The sequence below is a fragment of the Athene noctua genome, chromosome 4, assembly GCF_965140245.1.
Source record: "Athene noctua chromosome 4, bAthNoc1.hap1.1, whole genome shotgun sequence".
Taxonomy (NCBI): Eukaryota; Metazoa; Chordata; class Aves; order Strigiformes; family Strigidae; genus Athene; species Athene noctua.
This window is the reverse complement of record NC_134040.1, coordinates 2,661,290-2,681,012: the sequence shown is the minus strand read 5'-3', so window position 1 is coordinate 2,681,012 and position 19,723 is coordinate 2,661,290. Positions and strand designations below refer to the sequence as shown.

Here is a 19,723-nt window from a genome sequence, read left to right as displayed (position 1 = left end):
CACACTTAAACAGCAAAGTCAGACTCTAGAGTAGGTAGATTGTATCATTTAAATTGTCTAAGGAACTGCTTGTTTTCTTCCTTATGGCAAATGGTAGCTCCAGAAATTTTTTTTTCTACCGTCTAGCCATCTATTGGAGTCAAAAAACATATAAAGAGCAACTTGCAGTTAATTTCTTAGTCACACAGTGTAAATGTTTGACTTGTTCACCTCCTGGTTTAGATAACTAGAAATGTAGTTTGAAAAAAAAAAAAAAAATAATTGGTGTTTCCTGAAAGTTTCGTCTGTCTTTGTGGCATTTCATTCTGATAGCACTGAGAAACAATTATTTCCTTTATTACATTTTTCCAACACCTAACCTGGCAAAGTTGTTATGAGCATTATGTGCTGATGTGTATTTTCTTTTAATACCTAAAGTAATAAAACTGGGTATTAAATCTACCATTTTCCTTTCTTTATAGCCCAAAACTTTGACTCCGTGGGTTGGTCTGAGGAAAATCAACGTGTCGTATTGGTGCTGGGAAGACATGTCTCCCTTCACCAACACCCTGCTCCAGTGGCTCCCCGATGAACCGAGCGATGCAGGATTTTGTGGTTATTTAGCTGAGCCTTTCCAGCAGGGACTGAAGGCAGCAACGTGTATCAACGAAGTCAACGGCAGCGTCTGCGAAAGGCCGGGTAACAACATCCAACCTGTGTGTCTCTTGGGGAGCAGGCTGATGACTAAGTATTTATATTTCCTAGAGAGAAAAGAAGATCTCGTTCATTACATACAAAACTAGCTGCATGGTGACTTTGCCAAAGAAAAGTAGTTCTGAAAAAGTGTCTTGCGTGTAGGTATTTCATACAGTAATTGGAGATGTTTTTAAATAGCTGCTCATTTACACCGTCAACTGCAAAATGCTTGAAGTACATTATGCTTTAATTATTTTTCTCCGAATTACATACCTGAATGTGACATTTAGGTTAATTATGGTATGGAGCAATCTCCCATTTAAAAAATAAAATAAAAACTATTTTTTCCAATTGGACTCCTCTTTCTTCCTTCCCCTGCTCCGTAGCCAGAGGAGGATTTTATCAAAGTTTGAAATTAATTGGCCAAGACACTTTGGAGATATGAGAACTTTGAAAAAGAAGCTATTTGCTTTTGGGAAAAGTCTTCCAGCTTTGTTGGAACTGCGTATCTTTTAAAATGGCTTAGTCTGTTAACTCTCTGCTATAGCTGATTATTTCTGAATACCAATTAGTGCCTCTTTAAGTTTTAAGGAAGTTGTCTGATTACATAAAATTTCTAAGTAAGCCACTCCACTTTAAATCATTCTTTGTGGAAGTGTGGGAGGCAGATCATAAATGTGGAACCTGAACTCGAAATTCTGTAAATTTTAACTGGTAGCACTTTGAATTGGTTTAAGCTTTAACTTGTTATTTATGGTCTGAGAACAGTCACTTGAAACAGATGATAAAGCACTGGCTCACACCAGAAACTGAGTTAGTTCTGCTTTCAATACTCATTTTATGTGTGGAACTGATCAAATAGCTTAAAACACATCCCAGTGTGCTCACGTAGAACGTGGGGTTTCTTCCCAACGCTTTGTCTGGGAGAATAGCTGAGGAACACATCAACAGCCCTGCAGAGAGATAAAGACTGCATTCATAACAACATTTAAAGTGTTTTTAAGGTGAATACCTTAAAAAGCATTCATGCTTATGATTACATAACAAGAGAGATGATTTTACAGTACTTACTGGATTTCTCGTATTCACCGTGGTATCTCCAGCTCCATCCAGCTCCGCCACACGACAAACAAAGTGTATCAAGTCTGTGATGCTGAGCTGGTTTTCAGCCTGAATTTATCTTTCTGTCTTTCTTTTTTCGGGGCTCAGTACCTGTTTCTTTCTGGAAACAAGCTGACTCTTGTCCTCCCACCCGCAGCAAACCACAGCGCCAAGCAGTGCCGCACGCCCTGCGCCCTGCGGACGGTGTGCGGGGAGTGCACGAGCGGCAGCTCCGAGTGCATGTGGTGCAGCAACATGAAGCAGTGCGTGGACTCCAACGCTTACGTGGCCTCTTTCCCCTACGGGCAGTGCATGGAGTGGTACACCATGAGCAGTTGTCCACGTGAGTATTTGGCTTTTGCGTCTTGACGCCCGGGCTGGGGTTTTGTGTTTGCTGACCAAAGGCGTGAAACCCTGCGCATTAGTTACATCAAAAATCCCCTGGGCAAAGGGAACAAGTACCTGACCCCAGGAGCTTAGTGTGTGTAATTCAGTCCTGCATCGTGTGAAGCATTAAACAGAATTAGGTCCCAGTTATGGGAACTATCAATTAAACAAAACGGCAGATAGATAGTGAAGGCTGTCAAGTGAGATGATGAAATCTCCACTTTTTTTTTTTTTTTTTTTCCAGTGGAGAAGAACTCGCTTCATTATTTGAATTCCTATCCTTCAAATTAATTATTACATAATTTCATGTGATTAACTTCTTTTTGTATCTCTCCTGTATCTCTTTTCTACATATAAGGAGCCATGTAATTTAATATTAGATTATCAAATCCCAGTTAGGTTTTGCGCAAGTGTTTTATTCTGAAGTATTGTCTCCATATAGCCACAGTAGGAATTTCTAACTTACCTTAAATAAATTACCTTCCCCCCCCGCCCTTCCCCTTTTAAGTAGATGTGAGCAAACTGCAAAAAATTTGTGGTGCTATGGAATATTGCTTTCTGTCTTCAAACTGGATTGAAATAGTCTAGAAATTAAAAATAATTTCTAAAACTGTTTGAGCACTTTCTAATTTATGTTGAATTCTTCAGGAGCTGAGTGTAAGCAGACGAGTCAGGAAAGCCAAGGCTCTCAGGGTAGCAGAGGGAGAGGAGTGCCTGTGTTCCCCAGGAGGGAAGTTGGGCAGTTTGAGTTGCTGCAGTTGCTCCAGGAACTTTTGGAAGCTGATGAGAAGCTCAAAGTGTTGCAAAATAAAAGATGGAGAAAATTAGTTTCAGGTAACAGTCAAACCTCAAAGTGTGAACTTCCCATATTGCCATAGGTCAAAAGTTGGAGGAAGCATCAGGCAGAAGATGAGTAGGTTGAAATAACGGAAAACAATGGTTTTCTACTATTTTTTTTTTTAAAGGCAAATATTGTTAATTTAAGTATCATGATAGAAAGCCTGCTCATCTTGGAACACCAAGAATCTACAAAATATTTTTTAAGATGATATTGGAAAAGGAATAGAAAAACTTTCCTAGATCTAAAGAATCTGTCATCCTTACATACAATCCCGTTTGAAAAAAGGAACAGTTAAAAGGTGGTGATGGTTTTTCCCTGGTTTAGTTGATTGCTGGGCCCAGGGGATCTGCATGTGGCACTCTGAGCATTCTGCGAAGGCAAATTTTATTCTGTACTTATGTTCTGTGCTTTTTTACTGGGATAAATACTTGAAGTAGTAGCGTGTGGCATTAAAACGTGCAGTAAGAAGAGACTCAAAGCCCGTAAACAAACTGGTTTTTAGCCTTTGCTTCTGGATGGCTTGTTTTATCATCTGATCTGTTGTAAATCAATCAGATCTTTCTTAGGTGGGAACGTTAACCTCTGGTTTTAGTGGGTGCTGTGTAACGCTTGGAAAAACTTTGTGTATATTGTGTTGTTTTGTAACTCACTGATTAATTCAACTTCTGTTACTAGTTGTCTTAGATCCTGGAATAAATATGCTGGTAGGCATGAATATATATGTGTGTGTGTTACTGTGAATATCAGAATAAATATTCACAGAATTGCCAAGATAAATACTTAAGGTCACTAAAGACATACAACGGTTTCTGTGTTTGTTGTCGCCTGTGTTTTGGGACAGTGATTTATTCCACAATCTGATGTTTGGTTTTGTTTTTTAATAGCTGAAAACTGTTCAGGTTACTGCACGTGTGCTCACTGTTTGGAGCAGCCTGGCTGTGGCTGGTGCACTGATCCGAGCAACACCGGCAAGGGGAAGTGCATCGAAGGCTCTTACAGAGGTCCAGTCAAGATGCCAAGCCCATCTGCAACGGGGAAACAGAGCTTGGAGCCCGTCCTGAATGTCAGCATGTGTCCTGTGGAGAACAGCTATAACTGGTCCTTTATTCAGTGTCCAGGTAAACGAGCAACATTTAATTGTTCAAACGTTTCAGGCGTAGCAACTTAATTAAATGCAAGGGGAGAGACTTTTTAAGACTGTAGTGATGTCTGTGTTCCCTCCTGTTAGTGGAGGGAGAAAAGAGCTTGGAAGACAAAGAAGAAATAACACATTTTGTGATGGAAGGAGCTGTGCAGGTGAGCTGCAGAGGTTTGCTGCGTGAAGTCTTATCTATGCATTAGTCAAGTGAAATCTTTCCTTTCCCTACAAACCCTTACTGAGTTTTTAACTTCTGTTTGTTTATTCATTTTAGTGTTGTTTGAAAAAAACCCAATTCTTTCTTTGAAGGTTGATTTAGTAACGCTCAGGGTGATTCTGAAATAATATTTTTGACACCAAACATACAGAATAAAATTACCTGGACTGCTGCTAACACTCTTTCTTCCCCATTCCTCCTTGTAAGTCTGTCCCACCAGCTGCTTCCAGTCCCTTCTGTCCGATATGCACATAATGTCTTAGAGTCCAGTTTTCCACGTGCTGCTTTAAATTTTCAATACACATTTCCCTTAGAGTTTATATATTGCAAGCAAGACCGCAAAAACCTTTCTGGAAGATGCATGAAATGGTTTCCTCCAGCCTCTGCAGAACGCAGACTTCTGAGGCTCTATGTGAAGCACTCTATTTGAGCACAAAATACTCATCCTTTTCTGTTTTCTGCAGCCTGCCAGTGTAATGGGCACAGTAAGTGTGTAAATGAAAGCATCTGTGAGAAGTGTGAAAACCTGACAACTGGCAAACACTGTGAAACTTGTATCTCAGGCTACTACGGTGATCCTACTAATGGAGGAACGTGTCAGCGTAAGTGGTGCCTTAAATCTTCCTGTGATGGAGTCTTTGATGTTTTTCGCTCTGTACTCATTTCTCTGCTATCTTAACTGAAATTATATCCTGATAATATTTTTTTTTTTCTTCCCTGCAAGCAAGGCACAATCCCTGTTTCTTCAAATCAAAGATAGGAAAACTGCTTGATGAAATTCTTTGACTTTCATTGCATGAGACAAAGATGATTATTTTACCTTCCTTTGTAAACTTTAAATGACCACAGTGAAAAATATGTGCGTTGTAGTGTTTGATGATCCTGTTTTGAAAAGAAAGTGGTAATCCCAAGGTCTTGAACAAATTTCTGCTTATCTAAATTCCACCTTCTATTACATTTGGTTAATGTGTTGTGTTTTTATTGTTAGACTCGTCTGCTTCATAAAAGGCTTGCCATATTTCAGTGAGGAGTTGGCTGGATTTCAGTAGGGGATTAGGTGATCCCTGTTAAAATTGTGGGTTTAGTTTGTAAATTGCTTTGGGACTCTGACAAAAAGAACTTTTTTTGGTTGTGCAAGATCCAGTTAACAAACTGGGAAAAATTCTCTCTCGAAGAACCAATACGGGTAATAGTGAGAAATCAACATGTAAGATTTGGAGTTTTGCCCTTGAACCTTGCCACATTACTCTGAACTACTGTAAATTTTCTAGTGGTGTAGCATGGCGAGACCAGTTGTAAACCAGAATCCAGCTGTCATAGGGGACATGCAGATATAAGGGAAGATGCTTCTTTCTCCAAAGAGCTTTAACAGAGTGTTGTTAGGTGGAGTGATATAATGATACGGTGATGGAAAAGGTGTAGCAGAAATAACACTGTTTGGTGTCAGAGTAGTATCACTACATCCATGAAATGAGTGTGGGTGCTTTGTAGGCACCCTGGAAGAAATAAATGAAGGTGATTGAAGGGACACTGAAGACTCTGAGATGCTCCTTCCAAGTGTGGAGACAATCCAGTACAAAATACTTGGAAATTCATTTAGTATGATTACTGGAAGTAGCATCGACCTTTTGAATGAAGATGAGAGTCAGTAGCTGGAGCATGAACATCCTGATACCTAAAGCAAGAGCAAGTAGCTGATGTTTGAGGCTATGAGGAAGAACCTCCCAGCGGACAGATTTGAGGAAAGGGGTGAAAAGATCACAGACAGAGACAAGGCTGCCTGACTTAAAAGGGTGTTGCAGTAACTGGGATATGAAGCTATGAAAGACAGCACAATGGCATGGGTACGAAGGAAAAGGTACATCTCTGACACTTGATTTCAGAACATTATCTGCGAGATTAAATACTGCTGATAGTCTAAACTCATTTCGTGTGAAGATAATTTGAAGTACAGGATTGAATAAATTGAAACTGAGTTGGCCTGAGAAAATATGAGCATTCAGGTTTAATCACTGGATCACGACGTGCCTTCTGCTATTTGTTGCTTTTCTATGCCCGTGGAAATGGAGAGTAAGTTACTTTGGACTTTTTTGCATGAGGATTGTCCAAAACCAGTTTGTTGTTGAGATAATGAACGATAGACTAAAGTCATCCAGATGCTTGAAAAAGAAATTAGAAAATGTGTTTAGAGACTGTGGAACAACATTCATTCGTTATCTGATGAAACTGGTAGCTCATGTCAAAAGTGCTTTGCTCTCAAGTGCTTTGGGCCCAGGTTTTTAATTTGCTGTGATGTTAACGCTGTTTACTGGGAAGGCGAAAGAATGAGGGAAGCAGGAAGCTGGGAAGAAGGACCGAGGTGGATCAGAAGAGGGAAAGTGAGAGGAAATCGTCCTATCTGATGCAGGCAGAGCGACTGCTGGCCATTAGTAATTTTTGCTCAATTGGAAGGTTTCCAGAGGGGAATTCTTCAGATAAGGGTTGACTGGCGGGCAACAGAGACAACTCCTGCTTTTTCCCTCCTCTGAGCCATGGTCCCTCCTTCCTTTCCCATTAATGATGTGCTGATGCCACTCTTTGTGCATTTTTGTGCGGTGTTGGGTGTTGCTCTGTTTTTAGAGCCCACGGTGACATTGTTGGTGCTCTCCATCCTGATACGCGTCATTTGCACGCTTAGCACCTGGTGTGAGTCCTTGCACATTGATATGCAGATCTACAGCCTTAGCCCAGTGGCTCCTGCAGCACAGGGGACCATAAATATCCTCTAAATGGCAAATACTCAGCGCTGGAAAAGTGTTAGTGTTTAGTATTTCCCATTCTGCTGAGCCATCGGGAGTTTGAGCGTCAGTGTTGGGCTAGCAGTTGCCTTTCACAGAGGTAAGGCTGTGCTGAGCTGGAAGTGGTAGTGATGGGGTTCAAAAGCCAGGGAGGAATAAGAAGAGTGGATGAAATAAGATGCTTTTTCCTGCTGCTCCGTGCCACCAGGGCAGGTGAACACTGCTCTATCGCTTGTGTTGGAAAAATTTTGACAAACTGCAGTTATTTCTCTGAAAGAATTGTTTGCATATCATCATAGGCATTGGCGTTTGAGAGCTGGGCAGATAATAACTAAATGGTAGGTAAATCACTCCTCAGTGGTTGCTTTTAGGAAGTGTCCAACGTAGAGAAGTGTTAATCGGGAAGGGCAGGGAATGCAGCACATCAAATGTAAAAATAGCTGCAAGGTGCTTTCTCTGCATTCAGGATTTTTTGAATTTTCTGATTAAAGTTTCACATGAAAATATGCTGGCGGTAGATAAGCAAGTTATTTGCAAGAGAAGGGAAGGCGCTATTATGCCTGAAATCAGATTGCTGCAGCGGCAGCGCCTCGGAACGCCTCCGTGGAGCGTTTGCTGGTGGCCCACGATGAGCTGCTGGTGCCGGGGTCCTGCCTGCTCCCCCCTCCCAGGGCTGCGTGGGGGGCCTTGGAGGGTGGCTGAAGCACTCGGCGTGCCAAAATCAGGGGAGAGTCAGGCTGGGCAGGAGGAGAAAATGTTTCCCAGCAAGAGTGGTCCGAGAGTGGAACAGGCTGCCCAGGGAGGGGGCAGTCCCCATCCCTGGGGGGGTTTCAGGGCCGTTGGGATGAGCTGTGGGGGATGTGGGGTAGGGGAGAACTTTGCAGAGTCGGGCTGAGGGTTGGACTCGGTGATCCCCAGGGGCTTTTCCAACCGGAATGATTCTGATTCTGTGAAAATGGTGTTGGGCAGGTGGGTGATGCGGTTGCTGTCCGTGTGCCAGACTCTCACAAACGCGGGCAGAGGAGCAGCGATCCCCATGGCCATCTCTGAATGAGTCTGTGACGTGTGGTTTGTGAAGAAGGTGGAAGGAGACTCACTGTACAGTGATTCGCCATCAGGCTGTTACCGTGCTTTGCTGTCAAAAAGCCGTTTCGAGTAGTTTAGGCTTTCTGCTCTAGCACCGAACTCTGGAGGGCAATTCTCATTTTTAGACTCCAGTGAGGGTGTCTAGTACCTTTTGTCAACAGTTTGTTTCCAAACTTCATAGTTGTTTGAAAAACCACGATAAAATTTCTCTTTGTGCATATTCCAGTCCTTTAGTGACTGATCTCCAGTTACAGGGCTCATAGGAAAAGGGATAAATAAATAGACTCTGTTGTTTTAAATAGAGATATTTGAGTGTTCAGTCTTTTTGATAAATATGTGTCTAAAGTGCAGGGTGAGGAAGCATTAATGTGAGTGCTCAAGATAGCGTGATCTGTATCTAAACAACGTGAAATTTGAAATTTCTCCTAATTTTTATGTATTTTAATAGTGTATATTGATCAAATTTCACTTTTGCAAAACATAAGGGAGGAAGTACAAGACATTCTCAGTAGTATTAAGAATTATTTTTTTTAAAGTGTTACTAATGAGAAGTGTGTTTGCTTCACAGAATACAATTATTTTGTCAAATTTTCATTCCGTCTACTTGCTCCCACAATAGGCCTTTATGCTTCTTCATATTTTGTTCCGTGTTGCTGCTAGGAAACCACTCATCCACATCTGAGAAGCACAATTAAGTGTCCCTGATACAATATAGCTTGCATTACATGCCAATATAGAGAAGACATCAAAAGGATTCATAAAATAAGGTCCAGTGCTGGCAAGGATATTCAGGATGGGGACTTCATGTCTAAGAATCTGCTGGTGCATTGAGTGGCACATGTCGTCTTAATGAGAAGGCATATGTCGTCTTAATGAGGCATCACCAGCCTTTAGTGTGCTATTTCCAGGAGGCTCAGGGACCACAAGTGAGAGTTCTTCCCTGTGTGTCCTTTTTCCCTTCTTATATTGTACACTCGGCCACACACAGCTCCAGGTGAATGTATCTTCCAGTTCATGGGTAGGACAACTTCGAAAAGGCACCTACCTTCCAGGAAAAGTTGTTAAATCTATTCTTCTAGTTATGGGGAACATCATATGGAGGACAGCTGCTTGTGTTGGTTTGAATGTTGGTGGTTGTTTTGGTTTAGGGGTTGGTTGGTTTCTTTTGCATATACCTCCTCAACTTCTTTATGAGTGAAGGTCTCAAACTGTGTCAACGTTAGCATTTTAATTTGAATCAGGAGCGTTGTTCTGAAGCAAATCTCCCGTACATCCCCGCTGTTGAAGGGAAGTTACTACAAGTATACTTTAAGTTGCTAATGGACAGGGACCCGTAAAGTAGGCTCTTTGTTTCACTGTCATACCTTGGTTTGTACCTCGAGCAGGCTCGGAGTATATGAGTATTTTTCGGGTGTGCCCAAAACCTGGTGTAGTCTAGGGGTGTGTTTGTTGGCTTCAACCACGACTCGGTGTCATTCAGCTCAGGCTAAAGCCGTTCTAAAATACATCAGGGCACGTGCCCCAGACACCCACAGCATGGATGTCATGTGCTTAGCACCAGCCCTTTTACACTGCAGACACGCTGACATTGTTGCTAATGACATTATTTTCTCAAGGGCCTATTCATTTCTAGAAAAAAACCCTAAAAGCACCATGAGCTTTGCTTTATTTGCAAAAATAATCTTCTCTCAAGAGTTTGGAGTTTGACTGAAATGTGTTAGCAAACCCCAAACTATTCCAAATATTGTCTTTTTTCTTACCAGTGGGGGTATCCTTAGTGCTATCTAACAAGAAGAGAGGTAGTTAAATAAATTTTTGAGGCTAAAAAGCACAGTCTGATCATGATTTCATACAAAACATCAGTCGTGGATCCTACACTCACTCTGTTTTGACGCACAGTTCTATTTTTGGCTGCCTTCTGTATCACAAAGAAACCAAAGAGTACCAAATGGGTTTTCATATGCACTTTAATTGTTGATGTATCTCAGTTTAGCAACTAAAGGACTTAATTGCTATCGAATCTGTTTCTCTTGCTTCATTCAACATTACATCTTTTTCTCCCCCCCCCCCTCTGCTCAACAGCTTGCAAGTGCAATGGCCACGCGTCTGTCTGCAACACAAATACGGGGAAATGTTTCTGCACCACCAAGGGAATAAAAGGAGACGAGTGTCAACTGTGAGTTCGTTTTGCTTTGTTATTTGAAATCAAAAGGCGGTGCACATACCGCCATGGAACCCCCCACATTTTTTAATGATTGTATTTATGATGTCTCTGCTCGTCTCTTCCTGCTGACAGTTGACTAACTTCATCGACGGTGCAGCCAGCCGTGCTTCCCCTGGGGGGCTAACATGAACAAAATGATTTCCTGAAGATTTCCATTTTTAAGAACACTTCAACAGGGAATGTCATGCGGAAGGGATGGGGTGAAAAAAATAATGCCCCCCACTCCCCAAACTATACATACCGCTTTGCTTTATCCCTCAATAGTTTCTTTTTAATTGGTAGATTTTTACTGCCTGTGCACGCTGATGCTGTTCTGGGGGAGTGTAAATATATCTGAAATAAGACTCTGACATTCAAGCATTTTAATGGAGCAGTTTCAGAGCAAGAAATTTGCTGGAGGTTTTTCTGTAACATAACAGAAATGCTTTTAGTGTAATGTTAGTGGAAATAATTTCATTCCAAATAATTTCATTGCCAGCTTTATTTTTAAAGTGTTGCTCACATGAGTAAACGTTTATAGGGCTAGATCCTGGAATAGCCATAAATGTAAATGGAAATGTTAGTTTTTGATTGTAGTAATCCAGTTCCGTGCATTGTGATGAGCTAATAAATACATCCCAAGTGGATGCAAAGGTTAATATCCAGAATTTTATATTTCTTTTTTACTGCATACTAGTTTGACTTGGAATTTCTTCGGCAGCCCAGTATAGCTCAGACACGCATCTTTTATTTTTAATTGTGTACCGTTATCAGCACAGGTGGTGATTTCTGATTTTTAGTGGCTGGGAATAAATAGAACTGAAAAGAAAAAAATACATTTATTAAAAGATATGTATTCTTTTTAGGTGTGAAGTCGAAAATAGATATCAGGGAAATCCACTCAAAGGAACGTGTTACTGTGAGTACTCTTGGGATTTTGTTTGCAGATAAAAAATGTGTTTGAAGTTTCAAATGTCTTATTTAAAACTAGTTTTAGTTGCCTCAACATCTGTTTAAAATACAGGGGATTAAGGGAAGGACTAAAAACCAGTTTTCACAAAAGTATTGTTTAAAGAGAACGAAAATGCTCTTCTTGATAAGGTCTGTGTGATGGTTGGATCTTTCAGAACAAACTTCTAAATTTTTTTCACATGACTTTGAAATGCAATCTGGTCTTCTGGAGAATACTCTATATAATAAGTCACAACTAAAGCATGTCTTTAGAATTTTTTGTAAATGCAAAATACTGGGGTTCTTTTAGTTCTGCTCTATGTTAGAATGGTTAAGGTTTCAAAATTGCCACATTTGCTCCGAAACAAACAGTTGGATTGTCATGCAGTTTGAACAGAGACTTTGCCAAGATTCAGATTACTTAATGGAAACTCTCCAGCTTCTATTTGCAAATATTAGCAATCAACACACTGTCAGGCATGGATAGATGTAATCTTAAATTACATAAAGATGCAAGTCTCAAACAGTATTTTTGTGCAAGACAGAAATTATCAACATACTGTATTTAGCAAATTTGAATCCTGCTTGTGTAGCCAAACAAGGGCACTGATGTCTTCTCATGACAGTCCCTTTGCAAGGATGACCTGATTCGTTGTTGCCAGTGGCAGGGGTGGCAAAGTGGGCAAAAAGGGGGAAAAAGACAAAACTTTACAACTCTTACAGGCACAACTTTGGGCTCTACAGATTCAGTCGCACTTGGGTTTCTTCCTTGAAAATTTCTTAGTGCTTCATAGGAGTTGTGGGTAAATGTCAGAAGGTTGTCTAACCCGTGTCTGTCCAACAAGAGGCCTTCAGGAGAAAATAAGAGAGACATAACACCTGGTTTATAGCTTCCTATTTACTATTGCTTGGAAGATGTCTGCATGGGTTAGCAAATATGCATAAGTCATAATACTGCGTTTTAATGAAAGGATACTTTTACCGATGAATGTATCCCCGAAACTGGCTGCGCACTGTTGATTAACAGAGAGGTAGTGGCAGGTCTAGGCAGACATGAGCCTAGGAGGGCGTACAGGTAGGGCAAAACCTGGTCCTGCCATGCCTGGACATGATGTGACTTAGGGTAGAATGGCAGCTGGGTCCATTAACAAGAAGCTGCTCTGTAGAAATCCTCCCTGTGGAGTCCGCTGATGTAGAAAAATTTATCATGCATGGAACTTAGTCCCCTCCCAGGTCTGTTTTACTTTGCTGATATTCCCTTGGCACGTGAAGGTATTGCAGTATGGCAAAAGTCAATGCCTTGGCTTGTTTTTTTTACAATGTATAGGTATGAACAGTCATTTAGATTAAGGCTGGAGGCCTCTGGGAAATGTAAGCAGAATCTTCTTCCCCCTCCAGACTCAAATTTTTTTACACTTTTTGTGTGGCATCATCCATAGGTTGGAGCCGTTCGTAACAGCGTGGTGACCCCTAGTTGTGCTCTCAGTGCAAGAAGCACTTTGGTGACATCAGGCCTTGCTTTGCAGAAGTTTCTTTTATTCCAAGACACAGGATAACTTTCTCCATGCATTCCTTACAGATACTCTTCTCATTGACTATCAGTTCACCTTCAGCCTGTCTCAAGAGGATGATCGCTATTACACAGCAATCAACTTTGTGGCTACACCCGAAGAGGTAAATTTTTTGCTTTCCCTTTAAACTTCACCCTTTGGGTATATGTTGGTCTTCTCTTGGCCCTGGAGGTGATGAATTGTTACAGTTCTGCAGGTCTCCAGGTCTTTTAACATGGCACGTATGTCCAGCTCCACAAATCAGCCAGAACTTTTGGAGCTTGGCTTGGCCATGCAGTTTCAAATCTTCATGGTAAAATTTCATAAAAAAACCACAGTTGACTCTTCACTGTTGTTTGAATAACTGCTGAGCAACTCTAGTTTTGCTTATTCACCCGGTATGTTTTGTCTCTATTTTTCCTGTTTTAGTCTATACACTTGACCTGTTTTGTTCTTTATTATGCTTTCCTTGGTGAGGAGAATACTGCTTTCAGAAAATGTAAATAGTTTTTGGCTTGATGTCTTTGCTTCATGTAAATAACACGTTCCAAGATTTTTTTTTTTTTTTCAGTGAAGATTTGCTAGGAAACAGTACAGTAAAACTGTAATCCTAAAAATGGTTGGTTTTTTTGTTGTTTTTTTTTTTTTCTCCCAAGCAAAACAGAGATCTGGACATGTTTATCAATGCATCTAAAAACTTCAACCTCAACATTACTTGGTCCACAAGTTTTACAGGTAAAACGATCATGATGTAAGTTTCTTCGTAGCTTGTTTCAGTTACACGTTTTCAACAAATGCAAATTTAATTGGGGAAATTTTTTTTTTTTTTTAAATTTGTGTACTTGTTCTATAATGGCTTTAAATGCTAGGCCTGGGAGGCAGCATGTTTTTTCTGTCTTAATTTGGAAATATTGAAGGTGCAAATTTGATTTTTAATAATGCAGAAATTTGACATACAGTGATTTTGAGAATGCAGTGCTATTTAAAATAGTAGTGTTCAGATGAATAGATAATTTTGTAACATAAAAATTCAGGATGCTTTGCCCTTTTTGTTTGCCACTTAAAATGTGCATTGAAACATCTTTTCTTGCTGCTTTTTAACATTTGATAATAGCTGGCACGCAGGCTGGGGAGGAAATTCCAGTTGTTTCAAGAACCAATATAAAAGAATACAAGGACAGTTTCTCCAATGAGAAATTTGATTTCCGCAACAATCCAAACATCACTTTCTTCGTTTACGTCAGCAATTTCACCTGGCCGATAAAAATACAGGTAGGAGCTGTTAATGTGTATATAATTATTTAAAAGTACTTTTTTGTGTCTCTCAAGCAATGTGGCAGTTTGGCGTGAAGCAGCTCTCTGTATAATCCTGCAGCAGACAAAGGGTTTGATGTTCCTGATTAAGAGCAAAAAGGTGTGTCATCTTCTGATGTTGCCTCAGCCCAGTGGATCTAAAAATATGCTGTGAAATAAAGTGGGATGCTCGCTTATTAACAGGGCTGTGTACTAATGAGGTCTCTGAGTTTGAATGTGTGGATATTGATGTTGAAGAAAACAAAAGACTCGTCTAGCCGAAAACCAAGCCCAGAATGAAAAAAAAAAACAACAACAGAGGAAATGTTCTTAGTGTCTCTTTTTAATGTCTTGTTCTCAAAAGGCAGAGCTCGGGGGCCATCCCCCTTCTTCTTTGTGCTGCCCAAGGCTGGTGGGAGCTGCAGAATAAGATGGAGCTCATTCTTTCCCTTAATTCAGTGCAGTCAGTTAACACACACGTTGCCTCAGGTGTCAGACTGACTGTGATGATAAGCCTAGCGCCGAAGAAGCAGTGGATGAAGCTTGGTGAATCATGAAAACACTCATAGATCACAGACTGCAATCGTAAAGAGAGTGCAACTACTGCAGCAGCTAATAATTCAGAGAAACCTTGGCCACCTTCTCGCTCTGGGCTAAGTCAGGTGTCAAGCTGCAGTGTACTCAGAGTGATACAGGCACCTTTTGAAGGACAAAAGGACTTCTAGGTCTGGAACAGAGATCTCAAATGAGACTCTGTATATTTGAATTCTGCCTTTTTTAAGAAGCTTGGTCAAATGTGGGAGCCCAAATTCTTCCGTCTTCACCCTTATTCAGCCAATTATTATGTGAAAGCTGACAACTGTGCATTAATTTACTTGCTAGTTCAGACATGACAGTCGCACAAAGTCACCGTAGGGGTCACTTCCAGCAAAGATAATGCACGTGATAATATTGAGCAAGGAAATTAGGTCCACCTGTAAAAAAAGGTCCTTAAGCTATAGTGATGTTTTTCAAGGTATTTCTTGAACTTTTGAAATCACATTGGGAATACTTGTGTAAGTATTCTTTCTGGTGTCACCTTCCGCTAAAGATGGTGGGTTTGAACTACTTGGGAAAATTTATCTTGTCGATTGCAGACTGGTAGATTTGATAGACTGACTTTGGACTACATTTTGGTTCTTTTTAATATGACTTAAAATATTGGTAATCATTTTCCAACTAGAGAACTTCCACTTTACAAATTGGTAAAATCTTAGTTCATTGTCAAGTCCTAATTTTTAGATACGGAGGAGTCTACAAGAGCTTCAAGGTAAAACCTTGATGTCATTGGATAGTCGAGGAGCGAGTCATTGTTTTAAGATAAAGTAACATCCTGCGTACGAAGGTGGGCACTTGTGTAATGAGGTTTTAAATATTCAGGCTTCTCTTTTATCAAATTGGTAATCACAGAACTCAGAAAAAAAAAATAATCGTATTTTATTTAACTTCCAGGTTATGTTGGCTGATCGTTTACTTTCCATGATTGGTGCTGGCCTGTACCTTACCCTGATTTATTTATTTGCTATTTTGTGATGCAGAACTGTGTGTAAGGACTTTGTAGATGTTTAGGAACAGTGCTGCCTCCTGTCCCTTAAGCTCCCCTCTGCTTACTCCAGTCTCCACTCCACCTGTACTTATGATGAATTTCTGCTCACTTTCCCTATGCCAGTGTTGTCGCTGAGCTTGAATGTCCCATCCATCATCTTGCGGGGCAGCTGGCTCTCCTGCTTTCCCCCAGATGAATTTGGACAGGTCATATCCTCTCTCAGCCTTTCGTATTTATGTGTTGACTTAAGCAAGAGAAACCCTTATCATCTTTTCCTGTGAAACAGGTTACTCGGGCGCAGTTGCCTCATTTGTTTTTCCTCTGCGCTCGCTTGTATTAATCTTGCTTGTACAGTTTTGGTCAGCCATGTGTAAGGTCGTGGAGATGAGGTTTCACCATTGCTTTGTGCAGCATTATCTCTAGATTCTTTATGGTCCTTTTTAGGTTCTTTTATGTCAGTGTTTTGCTTTGTTCATCCTCATGGCTGCAGCAATTAATAGTCCTTATTCATCTTAATAAGGACTAATATCCCTGTTCTTTCACATCCTTGGTTTCCACCTGATGAGCTCTCAGTTTTGATAGCAAATATTCTCAGTCCCAAAAAACATCTTAAAATGTTATCCTGCAGCTGTTACTGGATAATATTGACAATCATGAAGGTCATCTAGTTCTTCTTCTGTGTGGTTCTTTTCTGTATTTTTATTATCTCCTTCTGACTTCATCAGCAGATTGCAGTTAGCACACTTTCTTTTTGGGTCTGTCATTAATGAAGATATTGGTCAAAGTCTGTCCAAATGCCATGAACTAACTTCTGTCCCCCTTAACTATTACGATTCTTGAAATAATCCTCACCATCTTTCTCTCACCCAGGAATTTCCAATGTATTGAAATCTGTAATAAAATTTGGAGTAGCTGAGCTAGGTCTATACAATTAATTCATTTTTACAGACAGAAAATAGTGGTCTGGCATATCACAGTTCACCACTGTCAGCATTATTGCTTGATGAATTCAGTTTTTCATTTACTATTTCAGTTCTTCAAAACTTGTCCTGAAATGTTGCATACTATTGAGGTCTTGGGAGCGTGAATATCTAGATTCTCCCTCCTCCTCTAAATAGAAGTTTCAAATTTTCCATACTGCCATGCTCGGCTGGTAGGTGCTTTTAAGAGCCTTGCTACCAGAGGTGTTATTTCATGTACCATTTCTTTTGGAGTGCTGGCATGAATGCTGCCTGCTTTCACTGAGTTTAAACACATCAAAATATTGTTTTCTCTCTGCCTTTGTTGTGTATCTTTATAACCTCAGTCCCGTTAGACGCTTTGCCTTGCACCTATGTTCAGTGTCCTTGTCCTTAATGAAAAGCCTAATTAGTTTCAGGGAGGCTGATGATTGGTTTTAATCTCTTGCCTATCCTTACAGCATACCCTCTTCCCTTTCCCCTTCTGGACTTCTTTACTTGTTTGGCTGAAACATCTCTTGCTATTTTATCATTTGCTGAGGTCTAGCACAGCTTGACATTTGGCAGTTCTTATTTTATCTCTGTACTACTTGCTGGCTTCTTGCTAATGAATCCTTTCCTCTCCATAATACGTAGACTCTTTAATTGTTCCTAATGTCCTTTTTGAGGTTAGTTCTGAGGATACAGCTTTCAAATAGTTTTGCATCTTTGACCTGAGAGAAATACTTAGATGGCTGCTTTCCCATCCCTTATCTCCTTAGTCCACTTGATTTTACTGTCTTACTTAATTTTTCATCGTTAAAAGGAGTGAACTTTGATTCTCTTACAACACTTACCTCGTTTTATCCTTAATTTAATATGTATGTGCTTGTGTGTGCTCAATCCAAGCTAATTTTATATCACCAGCTCTTCTTAATGTCCTTGTTACTTGCCAAAACAAAGTCTAAAATAGCATCAGCTCTTATTGGTTGAGAGACTCTTTGTGAAGAAATCTGGCAGCCATACCGCATCCAGGAATATGTGGTCGTTACGATTTCTATTAGCATGTTCTTCGGTTCATGTGTAAGAAACTTTTTCCACAAAACTGATATTGTTCTGCCATTTTTTTCCCCGAATACCTATTGGCGTTGAGCTTCGCTGTGGCTTTGTTGTCTTTCTCCAGGAAGCCCACCTTGCACCTCCTTCCACTGGAGATCTCCTCGTAGCCCAGCATAGCATTCCTTCCTCCTTTCTCACAGCAACCCAGCAGCATTGCTCCTCTGAGTGCGAGATAAAACCAGTTTGCTGCTGCGTCTTTTAATAACCGTTGGAGTCTCAAGTTTGCATTTTGCATTCCTTAATTTGACAGACAGCATGGTTGTCTTCACGGAATTCCAGAGTGGTGGGAAGGGACCTCTGGAGGTGAACTGCTCCAAGAGGGCCACCTAGAGCCAGTTGCCGAGGACTGTGTCCAGGCAGCTTTTTAATATCTCCAAGGGTGAACACTTTTCAACCTCTGTGGGCAACCTGTGCCAGTGCTCGGTCACCCTCACAATAAAAAAGTGTTCCCTGATGTTCAGGGGGATCCTGCTCTGTTCCAGTTTGTGCCTGTTGCCTCTGGTCCCGTCACTGGGCACCACTGGAAAGAGCCTGGCCCCGTCCTCTCTGCCCCCTCCCTGCAGGCATTTACAGACATTGATGAGACCCCCCTGAGCCTCCTCTTCTCCAGGCTGAACAGTCCCAGCTCCCTCAGCCTTTCCTCGTAGCAGAGGTGCTCCAGTCCCTTCATCATCCTCACGGCCCTTCACTGGGCTCTCTCCAGCCTGCCCGTGTCTCTCTGGTACTGGGGAGCCCAGCATGGACCCAGCCCTGCAGGCGTGGCCTCACCAGTGCTCAGCAGAGCAGCAGGATCACCTCCCTGGGCCCGCTGGCGAGGCTTTGTCTAAGGCAGCCCAGGGCACCACTGGCCCTCTTTGCCCCAAGGGCACGTTGGTGGCTCAGGGTCACCTCGGTGCCCACCAGGACCCCCAGGGCCTTTCCTGCCAAGCTGCTTGCCAGCTGGGTGGCCCCCAGCACATACTGGTGCCTGGGGTTGTTCCTCCCCAGGGGCAGGACTTTGCTCTCCTCCTTGTGGAACTCCACGAGGTTCCTCTTGGCCCATTTCTCCAGCCTGGTGAGGTCCCTCTGGATGGCAGCACGACCCCCTGGTGTATCACCCACGCCTCCAAGTTTGGTGTCATCAGCAAACTTGCTGGGGGTGCACTCTGCAGATTGTTAATGAAGATGTTAAATAGGATCAGACCCAGTATTGACCCCTGGGGCACACCACTAGTTACTGGCCTCCAACTAGACTTTGTGCCATTGGTCACCCACTGGGCCTAACTATTCAACCAGTTTTCAATCCACCTCACTATCTCGTCATCTTAGCCCATATTTGCTAGGTCTACCCTTGTGAGGGATGTCATGTCTCCTTCATAAAGAACCTGTAACCATTTAGATCTGCTTTTGGTGTGTATCCCACTGTACTTTCAGCCCATTCACCGTCTGGCATAACTGTGCTGTCAGACCTGATGCCATGTGAAAGCTTTTCCACACTGGATGCTAAAACTGTGCAGTTTGACACCACGCTTCTCATACCACCCAGGGCTACTGTTTTACTCTCTTAATTCATTTTTCCTCTTCACCATCCTGATAATTTTTTTCAGAGCAGTTGATGAGTAGGAGATGGTAGTATGAAAAGTAACGGTTCTGTAGAGATAAAACTAGAGAAAAGTCAGTTTAAAAAGAAGTATGATTTGTCTTCAGGACTTACTATGTCCTTTCAGGTCTTGTGCAATCTTCCATGGTGGATTGAGCTGCCCTCAATTGCCCTTAATTGCAACCTGTGTTCCTGCCTGTCCTTTCTGTATCTCTTTCCTATTTGCTTTCCCTATTTTTTTTTTGCCTTTTTGTAAAGTCTTGGCTCTCTGTAAGAGTTTATC

General features: G+C 41.4%; 1 protein-coding gene across 4 annotated transcripts in view; it reads left to right on the top strand.

Moving 5' to 3' along the window:
• ATRN (attractin) overlaps window positions 1-19,723 on the top strand; it is a 154,392-nt gene that overhangs the window by 72,322 nt on the left and 62,347 nt on the right. For 2 of the 4 annotated variants that reach the window (XM_074904257.1, XM_074904260.1), the window contains exons 16-24: window positions 462-678; window positions 1,934-2,119; window positions 3,889-4,122; window positions 4,824-4,961; window positions 10,305-10,398; window positions 11,292-11,344; window positions 12,956-13,050; window positions 13,583-13,661; window positions 14,041-14,198. In XM_074904257.1, the coding sequence (XP_074760358.1) occupies window positions 462-678; window positions 1,934-2,119; window positions 3,889-4,122; window positions 4,824-4,961; window positions 10,305-10,398; window positions 11,292-11,344; window positions 12,956-13,050; window positions 13,583-13,661; window positions 14,041-14,198 (1,254 nt within the window). Of the gene's footprint in view, window positions 1-461; window positions 679-1,554; window positions 1,564-1,933; window positions 2,120-3,888; window positions 4,123-4,823; window positions 4,962-10,304; window positions 10,399-11,291; window positions 11,345-12,955; window positions 13,051-13,582; window positions 13,662-14,040; window positions 14,199-19,723 lie in introns of all 4 variants that reach the window. The other 2 variants (XM_074904259.1, XM_074904258.1) reach the window with 2 other exon arrangements.